Genomic DNA, 26190 nt, shown 5'->3' on the forward strand with positions numbered 1-26190 from the left:
TTAATTAATAATTAATAATAAGAAAAAAAACAATCCATGTTTGTAATGTCTGAAGTTGTCTGTAAGTCGGAGTCGAAAAGATTCGACTCGAATCGATTCACATTCGAGATATCGAAAGAGAGGACGCTCGTCTCGCTCCCGCCTTAAAACTAACCTTGAATAACGTAAACCGGCTGTTTATGCAATATTCCATTGAAAAAAGTGTTTAAATATCGTTTCCGTGCTTGTTCTGAGATTTAAGGATTATTAGAAAATGACGGAGGGTAAGAATTCAATTGATTTTTATGTTTAGAATAATTTGGCAAAGATTTACATTTCCTAACCTCTTAATGTTTACAAGTACTCCATGTGTGTTAATTTATAATAAATATTTTATTTATTGTGTGCTTGTGATTTTTTATTATAATTGTTTCTAATTTTCAAAATTTGTAATTTAATTTATGGTGATAATAGATTTTTGTGTGACAAGTTTACAATTAAATGCACTTGAGAAGTGTCAACATTCTCTCATCAACACTGTGCAAACCGTGCAAACTGTTCGCTATAATATTTCGTATGATTGTCAAAAATGAATTTTTGCAGAACGGATAAATATTCAGGACACATGGACTCCTTACAAGGAATTACAAAGTCTTGTGGAAAATTATGTTACATCATTTTCAAGTACTCATGACCCACAATTTCATGAATTTTCCGAAGCCTTGAGAAATCATCGACAGAATTTTTTAACCCTTCTCAAAAACCTGGTAAATATGACAATTGATATTTTACAGGCCTTGGATTTTATGGCTTTTACAACACTTTTTCTACTTATTTTAATTTATTCAAGAATCACAGACTTTTTTTATCCTTTTTTACTTTTTTGTAAATTTTGTGACCTAATAATTCAGCTATTTTTTTAATCTTCACTTTATTTCACTTATAAATTGTAAATTTTTCAATTATTTTCTAAAATTTTAACTGAAATTTTTTTAAAATCAATTTCAGCCAAAGAGTCAAAAATGCCGTGAGGAAATTTTGAAGGGAGACGTGGATGGAATTACGTCTCCTGCCTTGGGACATCAGTTATTGTCAAAGGACTTGATAGATGAGACTTTGATTATATCGGACATGTATAAATTAAACGAGTACATAGCTTTAGATCTTCTATACACAGCACAATTGCAAATGCCCTTTCACCCGGGTTTGACGAGAGGATTGACTGCTGTACTCTTGTATTACGATGGAAGAAAAGCCCTCACGTCGGCCCTGAGGACTCTGGTGCAGGCGAGAGTCGGACACAGTTGGATGCTTGACATTCCTCTTCTCTTAACGAAACAAATCACTGAATACACAAATAGACTCCAGGAGGATGGACTATTGGACAGGATTGTTGCCCTTATCGAAGAAATGGATCCCATGAAAGTAAGTTTCCTTTTTTTTTAATCTCAGTCATTTTTCCATAAGTCAGGGAAAAGTAAGAGATTTTTATTAAAAATATTGAAAAAATTATATTTTTAGAATTCTTAAGAAAATTCTGAATATTGGTGTCTTTTTTGTTTGTCTCATAAACTATAAAATTACCACGAATTATAATAAAAAATCTAAATTTTTTTCTATTTCTGACAATAATTTCTTTTTAAATACATAAATTAATTCTTCAAGAACTATTACAAAATTATTACTTATAAATTATTTAATGAATAATTTTGCTTAAATATTTCAAAACTAATTGATTTTTCAAAGAATTGCGTTTACAATTATCATAAAAAATCAAAAGGTTACAATTTCAAATTTTAGAAAATTGAAATTTTCTATGAATTTAAATTAGAAATTTTAAAAAACTTAGATTTTTGAAAAATTTTACTAATTTGAATTCTTCTGAAATTAGTTACATTTTTTAAACATTTTTAACTAATTATTAAAAATAATGAATTTACGGAAGAATTTTAGATGAAAATACTAAAAAACTGATTTTTGGAGAAGTTACAATTCATTGCAGAAATTCCATTATTTTCAATAATAAGAAAATTGTTAGCATAAATTCAATTATTTTCAAAAATTTTTAAAAATTCTCGTCAAAATTTCAATTATTTTTATAATAAAATTCTTAGCATAAATTCAATTATTTTCGAAAATTTCTAAAAATTCTTGTCAAAATTTCAATTATTTTTATAAATAATAAAATTCTTCTGCAAAATTCAATTTTTTTCAAAAAGTTTCCTCAATTCAATGATTTTTAATATTTACTATTTTAATGAACTTTTTCGAAAGAATTTAATTATTTAAAATAAATTTTTTGATAAAATTCTACGCAAACATTTATTATTTTTATAAATAATTAAAAATTCATCACAGAATTTAAATTATTTTTAATACAATTTTAATCAAATTTCTCCAAAAATTGTAATTTTTCAAAAAATTTTCTTTTTTTAATTCTTAAAATTTTTATTAAAAGTCAACGAAAGAATTTAAATATTTAAAAATTAGTTGATAAAATTCTTTATGAGAAATCATTTTTGAGAAACTATCATAAAATTATTATTAATGTAAATTATTTAATGAATAATTTTCTAAAATAATTCAAAATTAATTGAATTTAAAAAGAGTTGCGTTTAAAATATTCATAAATAGATGAATTTCAAAAGGTTTCAATATTGAAATTTTAGAATATTTCACTTTTGAATGAATTTAGTTATAAATTTTAAAGAACTTAGATTTTTTGAAAGTTTTAATAATTCAAATTCTTCTGAAATTAATTAAATTTCTAATATATTTTCTTCTCCAAAACTCAATTATTTTCAGAAATTTTGATAAAATTTTCCATAAGAATTCAATTATTTAAAAAAAATTTTTGATAAAATTATACTCAAAAATTTATTACTTTTATAAATAATAAAAATTTTACAGGATTTCAGCTACTTACAAATTTTCTTTTTAATTTCTTTGCAATAATTGTATTATTTTTATAAATAATAAAATTTTTTTCAGGGATCCAATTATTTTCATAATTAATAAAATTCTTTTTAGGAATTCAATTATTTTCATAAATAATAAAACTCATCGCAGAATTTCAATTATTTTTAATACAATTTTTATCGGATTCCTGGAATAATTACTCATTCATAAAAATTTTTATTAAAATTCGTCAAAAGAATTCAATTATTTAAAAATTTATTGACAAAATTCTTTATGAGAATTCAATTTTAAGAAACATACAATTTATTTAAAAAATTGAATTCTCGTAGAATTTTTTAATAAAAATTGATTTAAAAATAAATTTTAGTTAAAATTTTAGATAATAATTTAATATTATTTTGTAAATCAAAAAAATTATAGTTTGTAATATCGATTACTCACATTTTTTAACAAAACTTTAATTATAGTTATATTTTTTAAAAGAAGTAAAAAGCTTGCAGAATTTTTATTTTTGAATCACGATTGTTATCAAAATTTTGATTTTTTCAGAAATAAATAAAAAAATTGTCATTTATTTTATAATCATAATGTTTTAAAAAATTATCTGGAAGAAGGCCGAAGGCTTCAAACAATTTTTTGAACCTTTTTTATTTTTTTCTACTCAAGTAGAAGTTATTAGTAGGTAAGGATTTTATTTGAAGTCATAATCATAATAAATATTTTTTTTATTTGTATTTATTTATTTCTATTCGAGATTTATTATTTATTGAATCATTCTTTATTACAATTTTATTTTTTTTCTTGCTTTCTATTCACATTACTTTTATTTCTTAAAAAAAATTTTATTAATCTAAAAAATGCATTGTTTTTGTTTCCTATTTATTCTTTTATTTTTTTGCGTTTACGCTTTAAACTTTGAAATAAGAAACAATGTATGAACATTCATAAAATTAAAATTCAAGAAGTTAAAGAAAATTTGTAATATTGTTAACAAGTTGTCATTAAGAAAGAAAAATTATCATAATATCTTCCTCTTTCTTCTAAGAAAAAGAATTATAATTTTGTAATTTTAAGTTTTTCAATATCCCATTAAGAGGCTGGGAGTTGAAAAGAACTGAAATAAATAAATAATAAAATTTGTTTACAGGAACAAGATTTATTGCAACAAAATCGAGCACTGGGTGGATCAAAACATCATTACATGGTGATGAAACTCTTCAATGACACTCGGCAAGATTTAGCCGACATTCTCTACATGTGGTCAGCCCAGTCGTCACTTCCAAGCACAATCACATTCAGTCTCATTGCCTTCCTGCAAAATCGTCAACCCGAAATTGAAGTCGGCGAAGGAAAGCCTGACAATTTCACACTTTCCTTAATCATGGCTGTTCTAAACGCAATGAACCTCAGTCCACTTCACAGTCGGGAGGACGGAGAGGGTGAGAAGAATGTCAATAATATTTAATTTTCCAATTTAATTTTTAATTACAGTGTGAGAATTTCTTCCAGAAATCGTGAAATCAATGCCAATAATTTCCGAGAGGGGAATGCTGGAGGAGCTCGTCCAGAAATTGACGACCGGAAACATTGCCTGGGAGAGCGCTGGACTCCGGGGTTTGCTTCAATTTGTCTTGGCAATTGCAGTGACGACAATAAAATCGGCTCCGAATTTGTGTCCAAATCAAATCATCACCAAGGAGGACGAAATTTTAGTGGAGGCGGCAGTTTCAAATAAGGCGTTTCACTTCGTCGTCGAAGTACTCTTTCAAAATGAACAATTCTATATGGAGGAATTCTTTGTGCGCTATTTTCACACTCTGATTTCGGACTTTATTCTCCTGATGCCGTTGAAAGTGAAGGAGTTGAGAAGCAGAGCCGACGAGTCGATGCGACTGATTCAGGCGTATCAGCAGGAAGGCATCGAACCGCCAATGAATCTCGACGATCACTTCGAATATTTGATGCTGATGGTCGCGGAATTGTATAAACAGGATCCTTTGAATTTGAACTTGGCTATTGACTTTTGGTGTCAACCTTCGGAAGCCTCTCATGTTTCGAATGCCCTGCACAGCAGTCGATTGCCCTCGAGACAAGCTGCTCTGTTCAAGTTCGTTCGTTTGGCTGGTGAAATTTTGCCGGCTGGTTTATTTGTGCCTTATTTAAAGATGCTCTCCTCTTTGGCTTCTTCGCCGCAAGCTGCACGACAGGTCTTCAATTTTCTCAAACCAAATGGTAAGTTTTTTTACAATAACTTGAATTATCACACGATATTTCAAATATTGACTGATTTACTTGACTCCTGTTCGCTAAAAGTCAAAGGATGGTTACTGAAGAACTATTAAATAGAGGGAAAACATTTGGATCATTTTAAAAGTAAAAATACTAAATAAAACTTTATAAAAATAAAAATACTACATAAAGCTACTGTTTTCCGAATTTACAATTTTTAAAACTTTCATAACTCTAAAACGATGTACAGCCATAAGTCAGGAAAGTCAGGAAATAGTCAATGAATTTCGTCAAAACTACTGGAAAATTATTACATTTCTAGAATTCATAAGAAACTTCTGAATTTTTGTGTCTTTTTTGTTTGACTCATAAACTATGAAATTACCACGAATTCTAATACAAAACCTTCAATTTTTTACATTTCTGAGAAAAATTTCTCTTTAAATAACTTAATTCTTGAAGAACTATCATAAAATTATTACTTATAAATTATGTAATGAATAATTTTACTTAAATATTCCAAAACTAATTGAATTTTAAAAGAGTTGCGTTTAAAATTTTTATAAATAATTAAATTTCGAAAGCTTTTAAATTGAAATTTTAGAAAATTTCAATTTCAAATGAATTTACATGATTAGAAATTTTAAAGAACTTAGATTTTTGAAAAACTTAATAATAACTCAAATTCTTCTGGAATTAGTTACATTTTTTAAAATATATTTAATTAATTATTAAAAACAATTAGTTACAAATGATTACAGAAATTAAATTATTTTCAATAGCAATAAAATACTTTGCAAAATTCAATTATGTTCAAAATTTTTTAAAATATTCTCGTCAAACTCTCAATTATCTTTATAAACAATAAAATTCTTCTCCGAAATTCAATTATTTTAAAAAAATTTAATAAAACTCTTGGCAAAAATATCAATCATTTTCAAAAATTTTCCTCAATTTAATGATTTTCAATAATTTTTCAAAATTTTAATCAAATTTTCCGAAAAAATTCAATTATTTAAAAACATTTTGATAAATTTCTAAGCAAAAATTTAATTATTTTCATAAATAATAAAAATTTCACAGGAATAAAGTTATTTAAAAATAATTATTTACAAATTTTTTATAAATTTCTGCACAAAAATTCAATTATTTTCATAAATAATAAAACTATAACAATTCTGTAGAATTAATTTTTTTGGAAAAGTTTAATTGAATTTTTTAAAAATTATTTAAAGTTTTTATTTTCTAATTTAAAAAAATTTCTAATTTATATTTAGTTGAAGAATTTCCGAAAAAAAATTTCTGTAAATCAGGGAAAAGTCAGGGAAAAGCAAAATTAAATTTTTGTGGCAACCCTGATTTTATTAAATTAATTAATTATTAATTCATTTATTAATTTTATTAATTTTTTTTTTAAATAATTGAATTCTTTTAGTAAATTTTTTGGAAATAGTAAATATTGAAAATCATTGCGACATGGTGAAAAATTGTGAAAACAATTGAATTCTTTCGAAGAATTGCGATAAACTTTACATATTTTACGTGTACTTTCTTTTTTATATAAATAATAATTGAATGATTAAATTATCAAAAAAGTTTCTCAAAACTATGAAAAATAATTTATTTAGAGAAGAATTTCAGTTAAAAATTCGTAAAAATAATTGAATTTTAGAAGAGTTTCATAGTAAAATTTTTTCCCTAGTAGAAATTTTTAGAAATAATTCAAAAAAGTTTCAAATTGAATTATTTTTCACTTTTAATAATTATTTTGAAACAAAATTGTAGTTTTGAAGAATTGTAACTAAAAGTTTAGGAAATAATTTAATTTCACAAAAACTGTTTTGTTTAAATAAAATCTATTCTCAAAGTTGAATTTGGATTGAATTAATTTTAAAAAAAATGTCATTTAAAGTTTGATAAATAATTGAATATTTGATGCTGTACATCAAGAATTTTTAAAAATACATAATAAAATTTTAATCGCTGTAAGAGTACAAAATATTTAAATGATTATTTTGAAATATTATTAAGATATTTATTATGTTTGCAAAAATCAATTCTTAAAATTTTTTCATTCAAATTTTTTAGAAGAACTTTCGGCAAATGATTAAAAATAAGTGGATTTAGAGATAAAGTTTATGTAAAAATTGTAGAAAATTACGAAAAATAATTGAATTTAAGAAGGGTTTAATTTGTAATTTTTAGAAGTTATTTAATTTCAGATCAGAAGGTTTAAAATTAAAATTTTTTTAAGTTTATTTCTCGTGAAAAAATAAACAACTATTTAAATATTTATTTAACAAAATTATTCAAGTTTTGAATAATTCAATTTGGAAATCATTAAAATGTCAGGAAAATACAAAATAAAATTTTTGTGACAGTAGATATATTTTATTGAAGAATTTCCGAATAATCGATGAAATTTCATAAAATTGAATTGTAAACAAAAGGATTTGAAAATGTTCAAAGAAATTTTTCAGAAATTATTAATACCTAATAATTAATTTAAAGAAGAATTTTAGTTAAAAATTCTAGAAAATGTTAATTTAATTGAAATGATAGAAATAATTTTGAAGAAATTACAGTAATAATATTCTTCTAATATAAATTAATGATTTTATCAGTCGGTCATTTTTAATTATTTATAAAACATGAAGATATCGATTGCTCCGAGTCGAAGACTCGGAGTGATCGATTTCTTTATGTTTTATAACAATTTTTTATAATTTCAAAAAGGTTAGAATTAAAAATTTTGTAAAATATAAATGTGGCTTTAAAAACCTGAAATAATTCCGTTTTTTAACCTGGAAAACCTGGAAAAATCAGGGAATTTGAACCCTGATATTGAAGAATATTAACATACCTTTCGGATCACTCTTTTAGACTGTTTTTTTTTCTTTTAGGAACAACAGGATCGTCTACAATTTCCTGGGACCACTTTTTCACGTCATTGGGTCGTTACTACTACAATCTCCGTCAAGAATTACCCCCCACTCAAGACACAATTTATCGACAAAGAATTCACCCCAAAGGAATCACGCCCCACGAGGTGAAGGGTCTAGAGGCAGTTTTGCTGGTGGTTCAAGTGGTGGCGAAAAATGACGAAATGTCACGTGTCGCACTGTGCGATCATCCAGGATGGAAAGTCCTGCCGTCACTGGTTGGTCTCGTGGGTTGCGCCATGCCAATTCCTCTCAAGGGCGTCTTGGTTCGAACACTCGCAGCTCTCGCCAGATCGCCGGAGAGTTCAACCACCGTCTGGCAAAGTTTGGAAGCCGCTCAAATTCTCTCCACAATTCCCTCGACCAGCAGCTATCAACCCAGAGGGGTGCAAACCGAACTCGAGGAAATCGAGTCCAGAAACGAAGAATATCCCCTCACTAGAGCAATGCTCGAACTCATGGATGTTCTCACTGACTTTCCAATTCCGAGACTGCTAGGAGTCGGACAGAGGAATCCGGGTTTCGATCCTTATCTACTGTTTATCATCAACACTGTATTTTTGAGATTCAATACTCGGTCGTACAAAAATCCGGTGGAGAAGTGGCAAGTGGTTAAAGTTTGCTTGAAGGTTTTTTATAAATTGATCAAACAGTACGAACCGTCTGTGGAGGACTTTGTGGGTTGTAAGGTTGAACTACAAGGAGGGGAGTCGACTCTCGTTAATCCCAATCCTGGTTATCATCTCCTGAAACAGTTGCACTCCAACTCTGAATTTCTACACGTCCTGCTTTACATTCTCGACGAAGGGTGTCGTCATTTCGAGACTTACGATTCGTTTTCAGGTGAGGGAATTATTACTTTATCTTTCATATTTTTAATAATCTTGGTATTCATTCTCTCATTTCGTCCGTACTTGAAGGATGGTAATATGAATAATATTTTAAAACATTTTCAATGTTTCAAATGTATCACAATGGAGGAGGAGAATAAATCTCCGATTTCCAAAAATGAGTTTTTAATTGAACAATTGAACAATTTTAGACCAAATGCTTATTTCTTGGTCAGAAATTAAAGGGGGATTATTGCTCTTGAAAATGTGACAATTGAAAATATTTTTAATAAACTTTTGATAGCCAGCGTCCCCACCCGCCCGTATCAGAAAAACGAAAATTGGAAAAAAATCGGAAAAAATTCATAACTCGACAATTTTAGACCAAATGCTTATTTCTTGGTCGCAAATTAAAGAGCGATTAATGCTTCTTAAAATGTGACCAATAAGAATTTATTTAAAAAATTTTTGATAGCCAGCGTCCCCACCCGCCCGTATCAGAAAAACGAAAATTGGAAAAAAATCGGAAAAAAATTCATAACTCGAATAATTTTAGACCAATTCTTCGTTTCTTGGTCGCAAATTAAAGAGCGATTAATGCTTCTTAAAATGTGACCAATTAGAATTTATTTAAAAAATTTTTGATAGCCAGCGTCCCCACCCGCCCGTATCAGAAAAACGAAAATTGGAAAAAAATCGGAAAAAAATTCATAACTCGAATAATTTTTGACCAAATGCTTATTTCTTGGTCAGAAATTAAAGGGGGATTATTGCTCTTCAAAATGTGACAATTGAAAATATTTTTAATAAACTTTTGATAGCCAGCGTCCCCACCCGCCCGTATCAGAAAAACGAAAATTGGAAAAAAATCGGAAAAAAATTCATAACTCGAATAATTTTTGACCAAATGCTTATTTCTTGGTCAGAAATTAAAGGGGGATTATTGCTCTTCAAAATGTGACAATTGAAAATATTTTTAATAAACTTTTGATAGCCAGCGTCCCCACCCGCCCGTATCAGAAAAACGAAAATTGGAAAAAAATCGGAAAAAAATTCATAACTCGAACAATTTTAGACCAATTCTTTGTTTCTTGGTCGCAAATTAAAGGAGGATTATTGCTCTTGAAAATGTGACAATTGAAAATATTTTTAATAAACTTTTGATAGCCAGCGTCCCCACCCGCCCGTATCAGAAAAACGAAAATTGGAAAAAAATCGGAAAAAAATTCATAACTCGAATAATTTTTGACCAAATGCTTATTTCTTGGTCAGAAATTAAAGGGGGATTATTGCTCTTCAAAATGTGACAATTGAAAATATTTTTAATAAACTGTAATAGCTAGCGTACGTTTTTTTTGCGTTAATTGAACCGTATAGTGCCACCGCGCTACTATGTGTGTCGGCGCCTATGGACTCTTCTGATGGGTGGCGGCCGGCGGGTCGCTAGTTTAACTGAGCCGATTTTTGAGAAATTTTAATTAGGTATTCCAATTCTTCTGAAATTAGTTAAATTTTTTAATATATTTTTTTAATTGATTATTAAAAATAATGGATTTATAGAAGAATATTAATTAAAAACACTAAGAGAAATTGTATTTTGAAGCAATTACAAATGATTGCAGAAATTCAATTATTTTCCAAATTAGTAAAATTCTTCTTAGAAATTCAATTATTTCCAATAACAATTTTAATAAAATTCATGGCAAAATTCCAATTATTTTCAAAAACTTTCCTCAATTCAATGATTTTTAAGAAATCTACTACTTCAATAAATTTTTCAAAAGAATTCAATTATTTAAAAAAAAATTTTTAATTCTACGCAAATATTTCATTACTTTCATAAATAATAAAACTCATCTCAGACTTTCAATTATTTTTAATACAATTTTAATGAAATTCCTCAAGAAATTAAATTATTCTTAAAAATTTTATTAAAATTCATCAAAGAAATTCAATTTTATTAAAAACCTTTGCTGCAATTTATTTTATTTTAATTTAAGTATTATTTTCTATAAAGTTTTAATTAAATTTCTTGTAAAAATTAAATTATTTTCAAAAATTTTAGTGAAATTCTTTGTAAAAATTCCATTTTTTTCAAAATAATTTTAATAAAATTCTTCGTAGAAATTTAAATAATATTAAAAATTCAATTATTTTCAATGTCTACTATTTCAATAAAATTTCATAAAAGAATTCAATTATTTAAAAAGACATTTTAATAAAATTCGTCTCAAGAATTCAATTATTTTCAAAAGTAATATAATTCTTCGCAGAAATTTAATTGTGTTCAACAATTTACAAAAATTCTCATCAAAATTTCCATAATCTTTATAAATTTTTCTCCGAAATTCAAATATTTTCAAAAACTTTAATAAGATTCTTGGCAAAATTTCAATTATTTTCAAAAAGTCTTATAAAAAAAAAGTTTTAAAAACTCTTTTCTCTTTGGAGCAATTCAATTCTTTTTAATCAAATTTTAATCAAATTTCCGAAAAATGAACTTATTCTTAAAAATTTTATTAAAATTTGTCAAGAAAATTCAATTATTTAAAAATTTGTTGATGAAATTCTTTATGAAAATTCAATTTTAAGAAACATTCAATTATTTAAAAAAATATTTATTTGCATTTTATTTGTATTTAAATAATTGAATTCTCGTGGATTTTTCTAGTAAATATTGATTTTAATATGAATTTCAGTTAAAATTTTAGATTATTATTGAATATTGAAAGCAATATAGCGTAAATTTTTAGAAATAATTGAATTTTGAAAATGTTTCAAATTAAAATCTTTTAGAAAATTTGAACTTTTCATACTTTTAATTAACAATTCTGTAGAATTTATTTTTTGAAAAAATTTAAATGAATTTTTCTTTAATTCTTTCGAAGTTTTTATTTTCTAATAATATATTTAATTGAAGAATGTCAGAGTAATCAAAATTACGTAAAAATTAATATTGAGAATAATTGAATAATTAATTAATAATTAATATTTACGAAGAATTTTATCATTTTTGAAAATATTTGAATTATTGCGAAGAATTTTGTCAATTTTGAAAATAATTGAATTTTTGTGAAGAATTTTATTCAAATTTTTTGAGAATAATTGAATTCCTGCGAATAATTTTATTATACTATTAAAATCATTGAATTCTTGACAAGAGTTTTAAGGAAATTGAGAATTAATTTTTCTCAAAAAGTTTAATGGAATTTTTTAAAATTATTTTTAAAGTTTTTAATTTCTAATTTATTTAATAAATAATCAAGTCAAAATAATTAAAATAATCAAAAAGTCAAAATAATCGAAATTTTATGTAAAATTGAATTGTAAACAAATGGATTTAAAAATTCTCAAAGCAGAACTTTTTCAAAAATTATTTTAAAAAAATTGATTTAAAGAAGAATTTTAGTTTAAAATTCTAGAAATGAAGAATTGAATTAAAGTGAAAATAATTTTGAAGAAATTGGAGTTATAATATTTTTATAATATAAAATAATGATAGTATTAAGTTTTAATGTTTATAAAACATGAAGAAAGCGATTACTCCGAGTCGAAGACTCGATATCTTCATGTTTTATAATAATATTCTTATATGTAATTGAATTTAAAATTTTAATTTCTGTAAAAAAATAATAATGATTTAATATTCATTTAAAAATGAAGTTATTGATGTTTTCGTAATTCGTAAATAAATGTAATAGAACAGGGAAAAAGTCAATGTTTTGTCTGGAAATCAGGGAGTTTGGTAAAATTAAAAATTAAATTTAAATTTAAAGTAAAAATTAAATTTTGTAAAATATAAATGTAGTTTTAAAAACCTGGAAAAGTCAGGGAATTTGAAATGAGGAAAAGCGTGGCTACCCTGTAATAGTTTAGGACCAGTAAAAAAATTTTTGACTAACAATTGTTAGTAAACAGAAGATAAAGTTCGCTCAAAATATAATTTTCGCATTCGTTGTTTGAACCATTTATTGTCGTCCTCGGCTGGAGGACAATAAGTATAAAATATAATATAAAAATAAGTAATTTTTCCGCACAAATTAGATGCATATTTTAAAAGTGTCTTTTTCCAGGAAAGAAATATCTGGAAGAGAGTACTCTCCACTGCCTGGAGATATTGGAACAGGGTCTTCGGCTGCAGCATCAGTATATGGCAATCGACTCGTCATCCTTGAGTACATCGACGAACAAACTCTCAACAGGATTATCGCGTCTCCTCTTGGGAGTGAATCCCCGAACGGGAAAACCCGATCACATGATAAATGTCGCAAAATACATCTCCTACAATTCTTGGCTGCGAAGACACGCCTTCGTTGCCGTTGGTGTCATTCAAGCTGTGTCGAGTGAGCCCGGCGCTGACTCTGAATTACTCTCGACCTTCACATGCACGTCATTGTTGGCGACGAACATCAGACACGGATTCGTTGAGTGTTTGGAAATGGATGACAATGTCGAGTTGGAGGACGAACTGAGCAAAGAGAAGCAGCAGATGGGACATTGTAAGGAGAGAATTTTAATGTTGATGATGCAGAGTATTACACGACCTGCTCCAAATCTAGCCCACTTTCTTTTGGGATTCGACATCAGTAAGGATATCAGGAAGACGATCATTCAGCAACCGGGAATTCTTGGATTTCCGAGAACTTGTCTTCATTCCATATTGGGAATTCTCGAATTGTCTTTGGAAAGAGGTCGCGATCGAATTACAGAAGCTTCGTACTGGTTCCTTCATACATTGTCAGCTAACACCAAAACTTCAATGCCGATTTTGAGATTCCTCAGGACGGCAACTAATCAAGATTTTGTGCAACGGCATCTTTCTAAATTACCTTTCCAAGTAAGTGGATAATTTATTTACTACCTACTATTTACTACTTTTTTTCGTTATGCTACTATTTGGGTACTTTTTTTAGATTTCAGACTCTAAAAGCTACTATTTCTGTTTTTTTCGAGAATTTACTTTAAATTCGCTAATACTGAAAATCAAAAAACTATTCTCAAAAATTATAATCAAATTCTTTAAAACGATTCAATTATTTTCAAAAAATATTCCAAATTCAATTATTTTCAATAGTATTTCCATAAAATTATTTTCTTAAATAATAAAATTTCCACAGGAACCTAATTAATTTAGAATAGCATTTTCAAAAAACTTTTGAAAAAATCAATTATTTGACAACATTTTTATATCATTTTTCACAATAATTCAATTACTTTCACTAATAATAACATTTTTCATGTAAATTCAATTTTTTAAAAACATCGTTTATAAAAATTCTAAGCAAGAATTCAATTCTTTTCATAAATAATAAAACTCATCGAAGAATTTCAATTATTTTTAATACTATTTTAAATTAATTAATCGAAAAATTCAATTTTTTTCACAAATTAAGTTTTTTACAAGAATTCAATTATTTAAAATAAAATTTTCATAATATTTATTATATTTCGAAATAATCAATTATTTAAAACAATGTTTATAAAATTCTAATACATAATTCAATTATTTTCAAAAATACATAACAAAATTTTTCACAGAAGTTCAATTCTTTTAAAAGATTTTAATAAAAAATTTCGCAATAATTCAATTATTTTCATAAATAATAAAATTCTTCTCGGGAATTAAATTATTTTTGAAAATTTTAATAAAATTCTTTGAAACTATTCACTTATTTTCATAAATAATAAAATTTATTGTAAGTTTTCAATTATTGTTAATACAATTTTACAGGAAGTGCTCAAAAAATGTAATTATTCTTAAAAATTTAATTTCAATTCCACGAAAAAATCAATTATTGAAAAAAATGTTTTTTAAAAATTTTTTAGAAGAATTAAATTATTTTTAAAATTATCAGAATTTTTCATAGGAATTCAATTATTTTCAAAAATAACAAAGTTTTTCATGTAAGTTAAATTCTTTTTAAACATTTTAATAAAAAATTTCGCAATAATTCAATTATTTTCATAAATAATAAAATTCTTCTCGGGAATTAAATTATTTTTGAAAATTTTAATAAAATTCTTTGCAACTATTCACTTATTTTCATAAATAATAAAATTTATGGCAAGTTTTCAATTATTTTTAATACAATTTTACAGGAAGTGCTCATAAAATGTAATTATTCTTAAAACTTAAATATCAATTCCTCGAAAAAATCAATTATTAAAAAAAAATGTTTTTTAAAAATTTATTAGAAGTATTAAATTATTTTCAAAAATATTAGAATTTTTCACAGGAATTCAATTATTTTTAAATAGCACTTTCAAAAAAATTTCGAAAAAATCAATTATTTAACAAGATTTTTATACAGCTCTTCACAATAATGCAATTACTTTGACTAATAATAACATTTTTCATGTAAATTCAATTTTTAAAAAAATTTATTGATAAAATTCTAAGCAAGAGTTCAATTATTTTCAGAAATAATAAAACTCATCGAAGAATTTCAATTATTTTTAATAATATTTAAAATTAATTAATCGTAAAATTCAATTATTTTCATAAATAAAGTTTTTCACAAGAATTCAATTATTTAAAATAAAATTTTCATAACATTTATTATATTTCGAAAAAATTAATTATTTACATCAATGTTTATAAAATTCTTCTTAGGAATTCAATTATTTACAAAAATATTAGAATTTTTCACAGGAATTAAATTCTTTTCGAAGGAAATGAATTATTTTAAATACAATTTTTTGGAAATAATTCAATTATTCTTTTAGATAAAATTCTTCTCAAGAATTCAATTATTTACAGAAATAATTCGTCGATAGAATTCAATTATGTCGATAAATAACAAAATTATTTCTGAAAATTCAATTATTTTGAGGCATTTTAATAAAATTCTTTGCAAAATTCAATAATTTTCATAAACAACAATATTCATCGCAAGAATTCAATTATTTTTATAAATAATAAAATGCTTGTTAGGAATTCAATTATTTTCATAAAAATTTAGTAAAATACCACACAAACATTCAATTATTGTCAAAAATTTTAATAGAATTCTTTGTAAAATTTTATTTTTTTTTTGAGTAAAAATTTTTTGCAATTCAATGATTTTCAATATCTACTATTTTTATAATAAAATTTCCAAACAGAATTCAATTAGATTTAAAAATTTTTTTGGAAAATTATTCGTAAGAATTCAATTCTTTTATGAATAATAAAATTTGTTGAAGGAATTCAATTTATTAGCAGGATAAGAAAGAAGTAAATATTTTTGGTGAAAATTAGGAAAAAGTCGGAAAAATAAAAAATATGGATTGGAATGTTTATCAGTTTTGTCAAGTGTCTAAAATGAGTTTTTTTGGTCGTCAAGTTTAGTTTTTCGATAGCTACTTTTTTTACTACTTGTTTTTTTAGTTTGAAAGCTATTCTTTGCTACTTTTTTAAAAATTAATTATCGACTGCGAAGTCTGCGTATTTAATAAATTTTAATAAACAATCACGCCCAACTTTTTGAATAAAAATTATCCTTGTCTTTTATCATGACTGAGTTTCATGTCAATTCAGAAACTAAAACGAAATTGAACTTTAGTGACATTTCCTCATACTAATCAAAAGAGATTTTCATAACTTTACCATTTTCAGGGACCAAATAGAGGAACTGAATTAGCTTGCATGTCGTGGTTATTAAAAATAGCAGCGATCGAATTGAGAGTAGGTGGAGGATCCTTGCAAAATTCTTTGATTCAAAAACTAATCGGAAGTCACGGTCAAGATCGAAGTCAAGTTGCACCGTCGCAGAAACTCCTCATGGATCTTCTTCACTACATCGATTTCCAATTGAAACTCGAACCTTCGCGATCCTGGGAATTCTTCGATCCCAATCAAGTGGAAATGGTCCTTGGACGTTGCAGTGTTTCCGTCGCATTGACAGGTGGACCACAACTCATCGACGTTAAAAAATTACACGCCGTGATAACCGAGGAACTCGCGGTAACTCAAAGCAGCGCAACAGCCTCTCAACGGAAATTAATGCAACAGGAACTCGAGTCGATTCTCGCCTACGCTCTCAAGCGTAATCAAACAAAAACCCTTTCATACTCGACAGTGAAGTTCGTTGAAGGTTGGTGTCAGACAACCGAAATTCTCTTCTCGATTGCAACAAATCAACAACTTCCAGCGGCTCAAAGGCAGAATTTGCTTTTGAACTTGACTCATGATTTGCTACAGAAGATGACGTCGTGCGAGGCATTGAACGAAATTAAAACACTCGTGTCGGGAACTGTGTTGATTCTTCTAGTCAATTTGAAGAATAGTTTCGTTCTTCAGTCGGATGGCGAGAGTTTGTTCTCGTCGCCCTCGAGTACAATGACAATGAAAATTATTTTGAATCACATTCTCCAGTGGATTTTGAATTCGGAGGCTTCGTCACAAAAAGTGCGGACACATTTGTACGGGGCTTTTTTGAATTTCCTCTGCGTCGTTGGACTGGAAAAATCGGAGGCGGCGAATGTTATGGACTCGATGTACGTGAGTCAGCTGGACAATTCGCTGTATCGAGCGCTGCCGATGCAGGAGCGTTCGCACCGTTACGCGACGATTCAGGTAATTAACAGTTTCGGTGACAAGTTGATGGACATTTTGTGTCACAATTGCTCCGGAGGGCACGATGTTTGTAAAATGCTTGCGCTCTCATGTCTGGACAAAATTCTCGAACTCGACTGCGACAATGACTGGGTCATCTACCTGGCAAGTCGAGGATATCTCAAGCACATGATTGACAGTCTTCTGGAGTCGGACAGTTTGCTGCGATGTATTCTTCAACCGGATCCACAAACTCTGAGACCCTTGTATCTTTACGAGGCGAAGATGGCCGCTTTTTGTCGAATGGCGTCAACGAGACTGGGAGCCGAGAGTCTTTTGGAGAATAAAATTTTGTCCTGCCTGTCGAGTATGAACGTGTTCGATCAACATCCGGACGTTCACGTTGGATTCGATGGTGGCGATTGCTCCTTTATACCGAGTGTGGGTCAGAGATATCAGCAAATCCTCTTCCCGGCGCTCTATCTTTGCGACGCTCTGCTCACGACTCTGGGAACTGAAAATCAATCGTGCTCGATGCAAGTCTGCGGATTTCTTCAGAGTCATCGAGACGTCGTTGAAATGACTTTAAGGAATGGTCTGCCACAATCGCACTCACTATTTTTAAAGGAGATTGCCTATCTTACTGGTGTTATTGCGAGATCTGCAAATATTGGTGAGTTAAGATTCTTTTTTTTTTTTTAAAAGAATTTTTCTTTTTCAAAAAAGATTCTTTTTTTTTTAAAAAGAATTTTTCTTTTTTACATAGTCAATAAAGTGGCCATTATTGCCCTAGGGTAATAATGGATACTTTATAGATCGCTCTAAGTGTGATAAGAATTTTTTTTTGGGATTATAATTTTTAGAAGCTAGTTTTCATTAATTTTCATTTTAGATAGGAAATTTACACTTGAAGATTTATCATCAAAATTTTTGAGAAATCAATAATTATTTTCAAAATTTGCAATAAAAATTCTTCAAAAGTTAATTTTTCAAAAATTATAAAAATCAATTATTTTCAATTAAATTTTACAAAATTGCAATTATTTAAAATATTTTTAATTGTATATTTCCGTAGTTATTTTTCAGAATACAAAAATCGAAATAAGTACAAATTTTATACTAAAAATGTGGTATTTTTTTGCAATATTTTAAAGAAAAGTCGTGATTTTTGAAAAAAGTTAAAAAAAAAAGTTCTTCTACAATAAGATCAAATTCAAAAAAAAGATTTTAAAAAGAAAAAAATGAAATTTCTTTTCAAATATAATATTTATTTTAGTAAAATTTAAAAACATGTTCATTTATTTTAATTTTTTGAAATTAATTTTTTAGAATTCAATTATTTTGAAAAAATTTTAATTACAATTTTTGAATAACCTATTTTTTAAAAAAAATTCTACATTAAATTATTCAAAACTTCAATATTTTTGTTAAAATAATATTAAAATTCTTCATATTGTCATTTATTTTTCCACAGGAATTAAATTTCAAACAATTACAATATTTAAACTTTTTCAAATTTGATTATTTCTAAAAATTACAAATTTAATTCTTTAGAAATACAAAATTATATTTCAAAATAATTTTTAAAAGTAAAGTATTTCTTCTAGCATTCAATTATTTTCTCGAATATTTAACTGAAATTCTTCACTAAATCAATTATTTTTAATAATTTTTGAGAAAGTTCTTTCAAAATTTTCAAATTGTACATTTGTTTAGAAAATTCAATTTTACGAAATTTCGATTATTCGGAAATTTTTCAATTAAATATAAATATTAGATAATAAAAACTTAAAAAAATTTCAATGAAAATTAGTTTGACAGAATTGTTAATTAAAAGTATGAAAAACTCAGATTTTCAAAGATTGTAATTTGAAACCTTTTCAAAACTTTTTAAAATAAACTGAAATTTATTTTAAATCAATTTTTATTTATAGAAAGTTGTACAAGAATTCAATTCTTTATATATACGAAAATAAACAATTTATTGAATAATTGAATGTTTCTCAGAATTTCATTCTCATAACGAATTTTATCAACAAATTAAATAATTGAATTCTATCGACGAATTTTAATAAATTTTCTAAGAATAATTGTATTTTTCGATTATTAAAGATAATGAATTAATTTTATTAAAGCCATTTTTAAATAATTAAATTCTTTTGGTAAATTTCTTTGGAAATAGTAAATATTAAAAATCATTTATTTGGAGAACATTTTTGAAAATAATTAAAATATTTACAAGATTTTTAATCACATTTTTCATAATAGTTGAATTTTTCCTAAGAATTTTATTACTTTTGAAAATAATTGAATTCTTATGATGAATATTGTTATTTATGAAAATAATTGAATTTTGCCAAGAATTTTATTAAAATTCCTTAAAATAATTGAATTTGCAACGAATTTTATTGAAATTCCTGATAATAATTGAATTTTGCAAAGAATTTTATTAAAATTCCTGAAATTAATTGAATTTCTGGAATAATTCTGTCATTCATTGAGAAAATTGAATACATTCGAGAAATTGCGTTAAATTTTTGTAATAATTAAAAGGTAATAAAAAAATTCAACTAATTTTACAGATGTTTACGATTTGGCAATGAGTGAAACAAATGATTCTGGAATGCGAGAACTGGGCGCCTATCTTTATCGGATACAAAAATTAATGATTGGCTTACTAAAAAAATTCCAATTGACTTCGCCACTTTCACAATCGCATCTTGCAAAAGCAGCATCAGAGGAACAGCATTTCGCCTCCATACAAATTGCAGCTAACGTTATGCTTTACATTCGTAATCAGGTATAAAAATTGTTTTCATTTTATTTATTTTTCAATAATTTTTTTAAATAAAATAAATAAATAAAAATGTTATGTTATAATTAAGAAATAATAATAATCTCCAAGGATTTATAATTATGTGATTTTCTTTAGATGCGACAAAGTCGAAAAGATAGGAAATTTCAAGACCCAACTTGTGGTGCTCAAATGGGAATTACCGTTGATCACCTAATGGCAGCGACTTCTCTTATTCACACAGAATTACCATTAATTGATTCCCTTATCAAAAAAGCTGCAATGGTCCAAGAAATGAGTACAACTGATCTTAAAAAGGTATTTTTTTAGTCGATTGTTTCTAATAATAAAAGAGAAAAGCAGATTTTTTAAATTCAACAAAAGTTTTATTAAATATTTATATTTTATTTATATTTTATTAAATAATATTTTTAAAACTTATTTGTATTCTTTTAAATCAAAAAAGCTTTTTTTAACTTGAAATAATAAAGAGGGTAAAGACTTTTTTTTAATTTTTAGATAATAAAAGATTTGCGTGTATCGAAATAATAATAATAGAAATTTTTTCTAAAATGTGTGAAATTAAAATGTTGAAAATTTTTTCAGCATTTAACAGAAGAGGAAACAGAATTAGAGTTAAATAAACAGAGAATGGTAGTGGAGCAGAGATTAGCGCAGCAAGCGAAAGACAAACGGCAAAATGTTAAATACTGTTCACTTTTAGTTGAACAGAGTTTATACATTATTTGGAGTAATCTTGATTTTTATGTAATGCAATCTACATTACGACAAAACAAATCACAAGGTAAAATCTTAATTTACAATTTTCTTTTTATTTTCAAATATGAATTTTTGAATACTTTCAGATTCAAACTTTAAAAAAAATTTAATTATTAACTAGTTTACTAATTAATTTTTCTTGTTTATTAATTTCAAAATTTTTAATCAAATTCTTCTGAAAAATTCAATTATTTTCATAAATAATAACATTCTTCGTAAGAATTTAATTATTTTTATAAATAGTACAATTTTTTGCAAAAATTCAATCATTTTTAAAGAAAATTTTAATAACACTTCACGAACGAATTAGTTATAAAAAAATTTCAATAGAATTCAATTATTTTTTAAAATTTTAATAAATTACTAGAAAAAATTTAATTATATTTAGAAATAGTAAAATTCTTTGCAAAAATCCAATTATTTTCAAAAAAATTTTACTAAAGAATTGAATTTTTTACTTAATTCGTTATATAAAAGATTTTCGTAGAATTCAATTATTTTCTAATATTTTAATAAAATTCAATAATTAAATGTTTTATTTCAATTATTAACAAACACGATTATTTAAAAAACTTAAAAGAAATTGTTCATAAAATTCAACTGTTTTCAAAATTTTTAATTAAAACTATTTATTTCTCTTCACGAGAATTCAAAAACAACTAGAATTATTAACATTTTTCAAATTCAATCATTATTTTTAATATTTTCAATTACATGTTTAAGAAAATTCAAAGGCATTTTTAACAATAATTGTATTTTTATTCTAATTGAATTGATGGATGTTTTTAATTTTGTTTTCAGTTCACTCAATGAGTATGGAAGATGGCGCAGTGGATTGGCGAATGTCAACCGAATCAGTTTCGGAACTTAAAAACAATCTTGTTTCAGTTTTTAATGATAATTTTGTTACTCAACTTCTATTTACTCACAGTGAATATACAACTGTCGATCGATCATTTATTGAATCCCTTATTAGGAGGATCAAAAGGCTCCTTCAATTTATTGTTGTAAAATAATATGCCCATTTTCTTAATAAGAATTTGAAGCTTGTTGAATATTTATTTCTATAAGAAGTTTGATAAGATATATCTTTCATAAGACTTTTTTCGAAAACTAGGACAAATAAATGATACTTAACATTTGTAAATATTTCCTTTATTCTTTAATTCCTAATTTTATTACAGAGTTTCAAATTTTTTTCCACAATAGGAATTAGAGACAGTAAATTATATTATTTCAAATTTAAAAAATTTGATAATTAATTTAATTTTAATAATTTAATTTTATAAGTATCTTGTCAAGTTAATATACAATTATCTTCTTCATTATTCAGGGTTGCTTCCTTTTTAAATAAATATTTAATCATTATTATTTTTCCATAGGAATTAAGATTTTCAAAAATTTCAAATTCAAATCTTTTTAAGAAAAAATTAGTTCTATAAAATTTTTAATTAAAAGAATGAAAAACTCCGATTTTCAAAGATTTAAATTTAAAAACCTTTACAAAATTCGATTATTTCTAAAAATTAACTGAAATCATTTGTTATTAGAAAATTCTACGAAAATTCAATTATTTAAATACATAGATAATTTATTGAATAATTGAATGTTTCATACAATTGAATTCTTTGGAAAATTTTATTAAAATAATAGATATACAAATTATTGAATTAAGAAAATTTTTTGAAAATAATTGAAATTTATTAAAATTTTTAAAAATAATTTAATTTTGAAGAATTTTATTATTTATAAAAATAATTGAAATTTCAACAAGAATTTTTTTTTAATTTTGAAAATAATTGAATTTTGAAGAAGAATTTTATTGAGGCGTATTATTATTCCCCAAATGTCATTTGACCGAACTGCCATTTTCACGAATTGTCATTTTTGCGAAATATCATTTTTACGAATTGTCACCTTTACGAATAGTTATTTTAACGAAATGTCACTTTTGCGAATCGCCATTTTTACGAATTGTCACTTTTGCTAATTCGTATAAATCTCGATTCGCAAAAGTGACATTTCGTTAAAATAACGGTTCGGATAAATGCAATTCGGTAAAATGACAGTTCGGTCAAATGACATTTGGGGAATAATCATGCGCCTCAATTTTATTACCTACTTTTGAAATTAATTGAATCACTGCGAATAATTTAATACCAAATTTTAAAACAATTGATTTTTTCGAGAAAATTTATGCAAATTCTATTTTAAATAATTGAATTCTTGTAAAATTTCAATTTTTTTTTGGAAAATAATTTAATGTTTATGTCGAATTTTATCAAAATTTTTGTTTAATAATTGAATTAGGTTGGGAAATTTTATTAAAATAGTATAATATTGAAAATCATTAAATTAAGAAAAACATTTTGAAAATCATTGATTTAAGAAAAATTTTTGATAATAATTGAATTCTTATGATGAATACTATTATTTATGAAAATAATTGAATTTTGCAAAGATTTTTATTAAAATTTCTGAAAATAATTAAATTATTGTGATGAATGTTTTCATTTATGAAAATAATTCATTTAAATTCATTTGCAATGAATTTTATTAAAATTCTTGAAAATAATTAAATTTTGCTTGCCAAAATTATGTATAGGCTGAAGACACACAAATAAATAATTAAATTTTGCAATGAATTTTATTAAAATTTCTGAAAATAATTGAATTTTGGCGAAAAATTTTGTTATTTATAAAGATAATTAAAATTTCGAAGAGATATGTATGTATATTTAAAAAAATTTTTTGAAAATAATTGAATTTCTGAAAAGAATTTTGATATTTATTAAGATAGTTGAATTCTTTTAAAGAATTGCGTTAATATTTTCAAAATTAAAACTAATTTCAACAGAAGGGAAATTAAAATTTTTCAAAAAAATACTTCGTTAAATGATTTATAAGTAATAACTTTATGGCAGTTCTTCAAGAATTAAATTTGAACATTTTGGCTTGAAATGAAAGTTTTTTCATTTATATTCGTTGTGATTATATTATAATTTAAAGATTTATATAAATATTTATAAAAATACCTTACATCTTCTATTCTATTTTACCGAGTGATGAAATTTGGATGGCAGAATAACAAAAAATTATTCCCAAAGTGTAACAATTCTCAAAGGTACGTAAAGAACCTTAATTTTTTCAAAAATATTTCCACTAAACTTATAAATATACAGAATTTACATATTTTACAGATTGAAATTTGTTAATTGATACTAGTAATATTTTACAGAATTAAGATTTTTGGCTACTAGTCAGGAAGGTATTTCAGCCTCATCCCAAGGACCGTAAATATTTTCCTTGTACTTTTGCCACCTGATGTACCAAAGTGGGCAGATAAAGTGAATCAGAGCAGTGGCTGCCACATAGACGTAAGACATAATTAAAGAAATATGAAACAAAAAGTAAATAGTCACCAACATCAAACTAATCGAAATGGCAATATTGTCCTTTGTTTTCTTAAGTAAAAATGGAAGCAAAACGAAGCATTGCACGGCAACGGTGAGCAATGCGAATGCATGCAAATAAGTCGTCAGTCGAGAAGCGAGCATTAATGAGCCGAAAATTGACGACGTTATTGACAGCGAATCGGAGAGGGAAATTTGCGGCGAACCGTATTTTCCAAATATCAAATGAATCAAGAACATGAAAATTGTCATTGCATAAATTGTATCCGTACTGATTGCTTCGGTCAATGTTTTTAAAATTGGCGACAAAACATAGCCGAAGGCGAAGAATATTAATGCACTCCTTATGTCCTTTGACATTCTGTCACTTAGATTTTGCACTTGGAGTGTGTAGAGAAAATAGCCGAGTGCCGTGAAAAATGAACTCGAGATGAAAATTGTCTTTGGCGTTGTCCATTCGTTATTCAGCCAAATAAAAACAATCACGAATAATGAGACAATACTGAGCTCCACCGATACACTGGCTCCAAGTGATATTGCCTTTAAAGTCGTCACATTGCTTGGTTTTATGTTTTTACGCAATTCTTCGAGAAAACTTTCATCTGTATAATTGTCCGGTAAATCTCGATTCTCGTACAAATTCTTCTGCCATTGAATCGATTTCATAATTATTTTTCTTTAATTTTTATTTTCCAGTCTTATAGAGGTATTTTCTGTAAAAAGAGAATAAAGTTGAATTGAATTTTTATTTATGAAAATTGTAAACACAACTTTTTTAAAATTCAATTAATTTTGAAACATGTAAATAAAATTATTCATTAAATAATTTGTAAGCAATAATTTTGTGACAATGCTTGAAGAATTAAGTTATTTAAAAAGGAGTTTTGTCATAAATAAAAAAAATTATGGTTTTGTATCAGAATTTGTGGTAATTTCATAAGTTCATGAGACAAGGAAAATTTTTGTCAATACTTTTAATAAGAATCATTGATTTCAAATTTTATTTCATACAAAGTAGTTTAAAATAAAATAGTTTTAAAGTAAAAATATTAAAATACATAAATGTTTACCTTTGCTTAATTCATTAATGAATTAAATAACACTCATAAATTATTTTCTTTCAAGATTTTATGAAAAATCTCCTTGGTGTTTTTTATTTAATAAAATAAGTTCAAAAATCCAGTTTTTGAATTTGATAAAATATTGCTTTTGTATAAATTAGTTTATATTATTTACTGGTAAATTAATATAACACTCTTAGATTTTTAATCTAAAGTATTTTTTAAAATTTAAAGTATACATATTAATGTTATCACTTTACGAATTTTAGGTTAAGTCGGTTTGTTTACATTTTAACTAACCTAAGCTTATTTTATACCAGTGTAGCTATAAAACAAGAAATAATTGATTAAACTCTTTAATTCGAAAGAAAATATTACTCTATAGTTTAGTATATCGATATTCATGTCTATATTAATTTTTTAACTAAATTTACTAACACGTAAACTATAAAAAAAGATTATTTACTTTACAATAACAATAAAGGTTTTCAAATTTTTCGCAACAATTTTCCTGCTGGAGAAATGGAATGAAGCGACAATTCTACAATGGGTGTTTTCGACGTTGACACTCTGAGCGCTCTGAAAGTACGAAACGTGGTTGGTTGGGCTAGGGGAATTCTGAATGTTGATTGGCTGAACTTCAAAATTCATAGTTTTATGCTCTGGTTTCCACACTCTGTATCGCTCGGACCTTTGATACCGAGCGA

At 25.7% G+C, this 26190-nt stretch overlaps 2 protein-coding genes across 2 annotated transcripts; one reads left to right on the plus strand and one right to left on the minus strand.

The window, feature by feature from the left end:
• The first annotated feature begins 113 nt into the window (after window positions 1-113).
• LOC122498082 (nuclear pore complex protein Nup205) lies at window positions 114-22156 on the plus strand. The gene is made up of 12 exons (XM_043605633.1): window positions 114-263; window positions 583-746; window positions 988-1404; window positions 4046-4337; window positions 4408-5130; window positions 8031-8912; window positions 12973-13736; window positions 16497-18108; window positions 20018-20235; window positions 20368-20547; window positions 20836-21034; window positions 21811-22156. The coding sequence occupies exons 1-12, from the start codon at window positions 254-256 to the stop codon at window positions 22023-22025; spliced, it is 5676 nt and encodes a 1891-aa protein (XP_043461568.1). The 5' UTR covers window positions 114-253; the 3' UTR covers window positions 22026-22156.
• A 1767-nt stretch (window positions 22157-23923) lies between these two features.
• On the minus strand, window positions 23924-25776 carry LOC122498090 (phosphatidylinositol N-acetylglucosaminyltransferase subunit C). Its single transcript, XM_043605651.1, has 2 exons — window positions 25493-25776; window positions 23924-25135 (listed from the first exon to the last, which is right to left on the minus strand). The coding sequence occupies exon 2, from the start codon at window positions 25086-25088 to the stop codon at window positions 24270-24272; it is 819 nt and encodes a 272-aa protein (XP_043461586.1). The 5' UTR covers window positions 25089-25135; window positions 25493-25776; the 3' UTR covers window positions 23924-24269.
• Window positions 25777-26190: the final 414 nt, after the last annotated feature.

Source organism: Leptopilina heterotoma, unplaced genomic scaffold (genome assembly GCF_015476425.1).
Source record: "Leptopilina heterotoma isolate Lh14 unplaced genomic scaffold, ASM1547642v1 Lhet_142, whole genome shotgun sequence".
Classification (NCBI taxonomy): domain Eukaryota; kingdom Metazoa; phylum Arthropoda; class Insecta; order Hymenoptera; family Figitidae; genus Leptopilina; species Leptopilina heterotoma.

Bases quoted from the DNA above. Each gene is read 5' to 3' on its own strand.
- LOC122498082 (XM_043605633.1), top strand. The intron at 20,548-20,835 runs GTATTTTTTTAG...AAATTTTTTCAG, and splicing joins GTACAACTGATCTTAAAAAG to CATTTAACAGAAGAGGAAAC. The intron at 21,035-21,810 runs GTAAAATCTTAA...TTTTGTTTTCAG, and splicing joins ACGACAAAACAAATCACAAG to TTCACTCAATGAGTATGGAA.
- LOC122498090 (XM_043605651.1), bottom strand. From the start codon at position 25,088: ATGAAATCGATTCAATGGCAGAAGAATTTGTACGAGAATCGAGATTTA.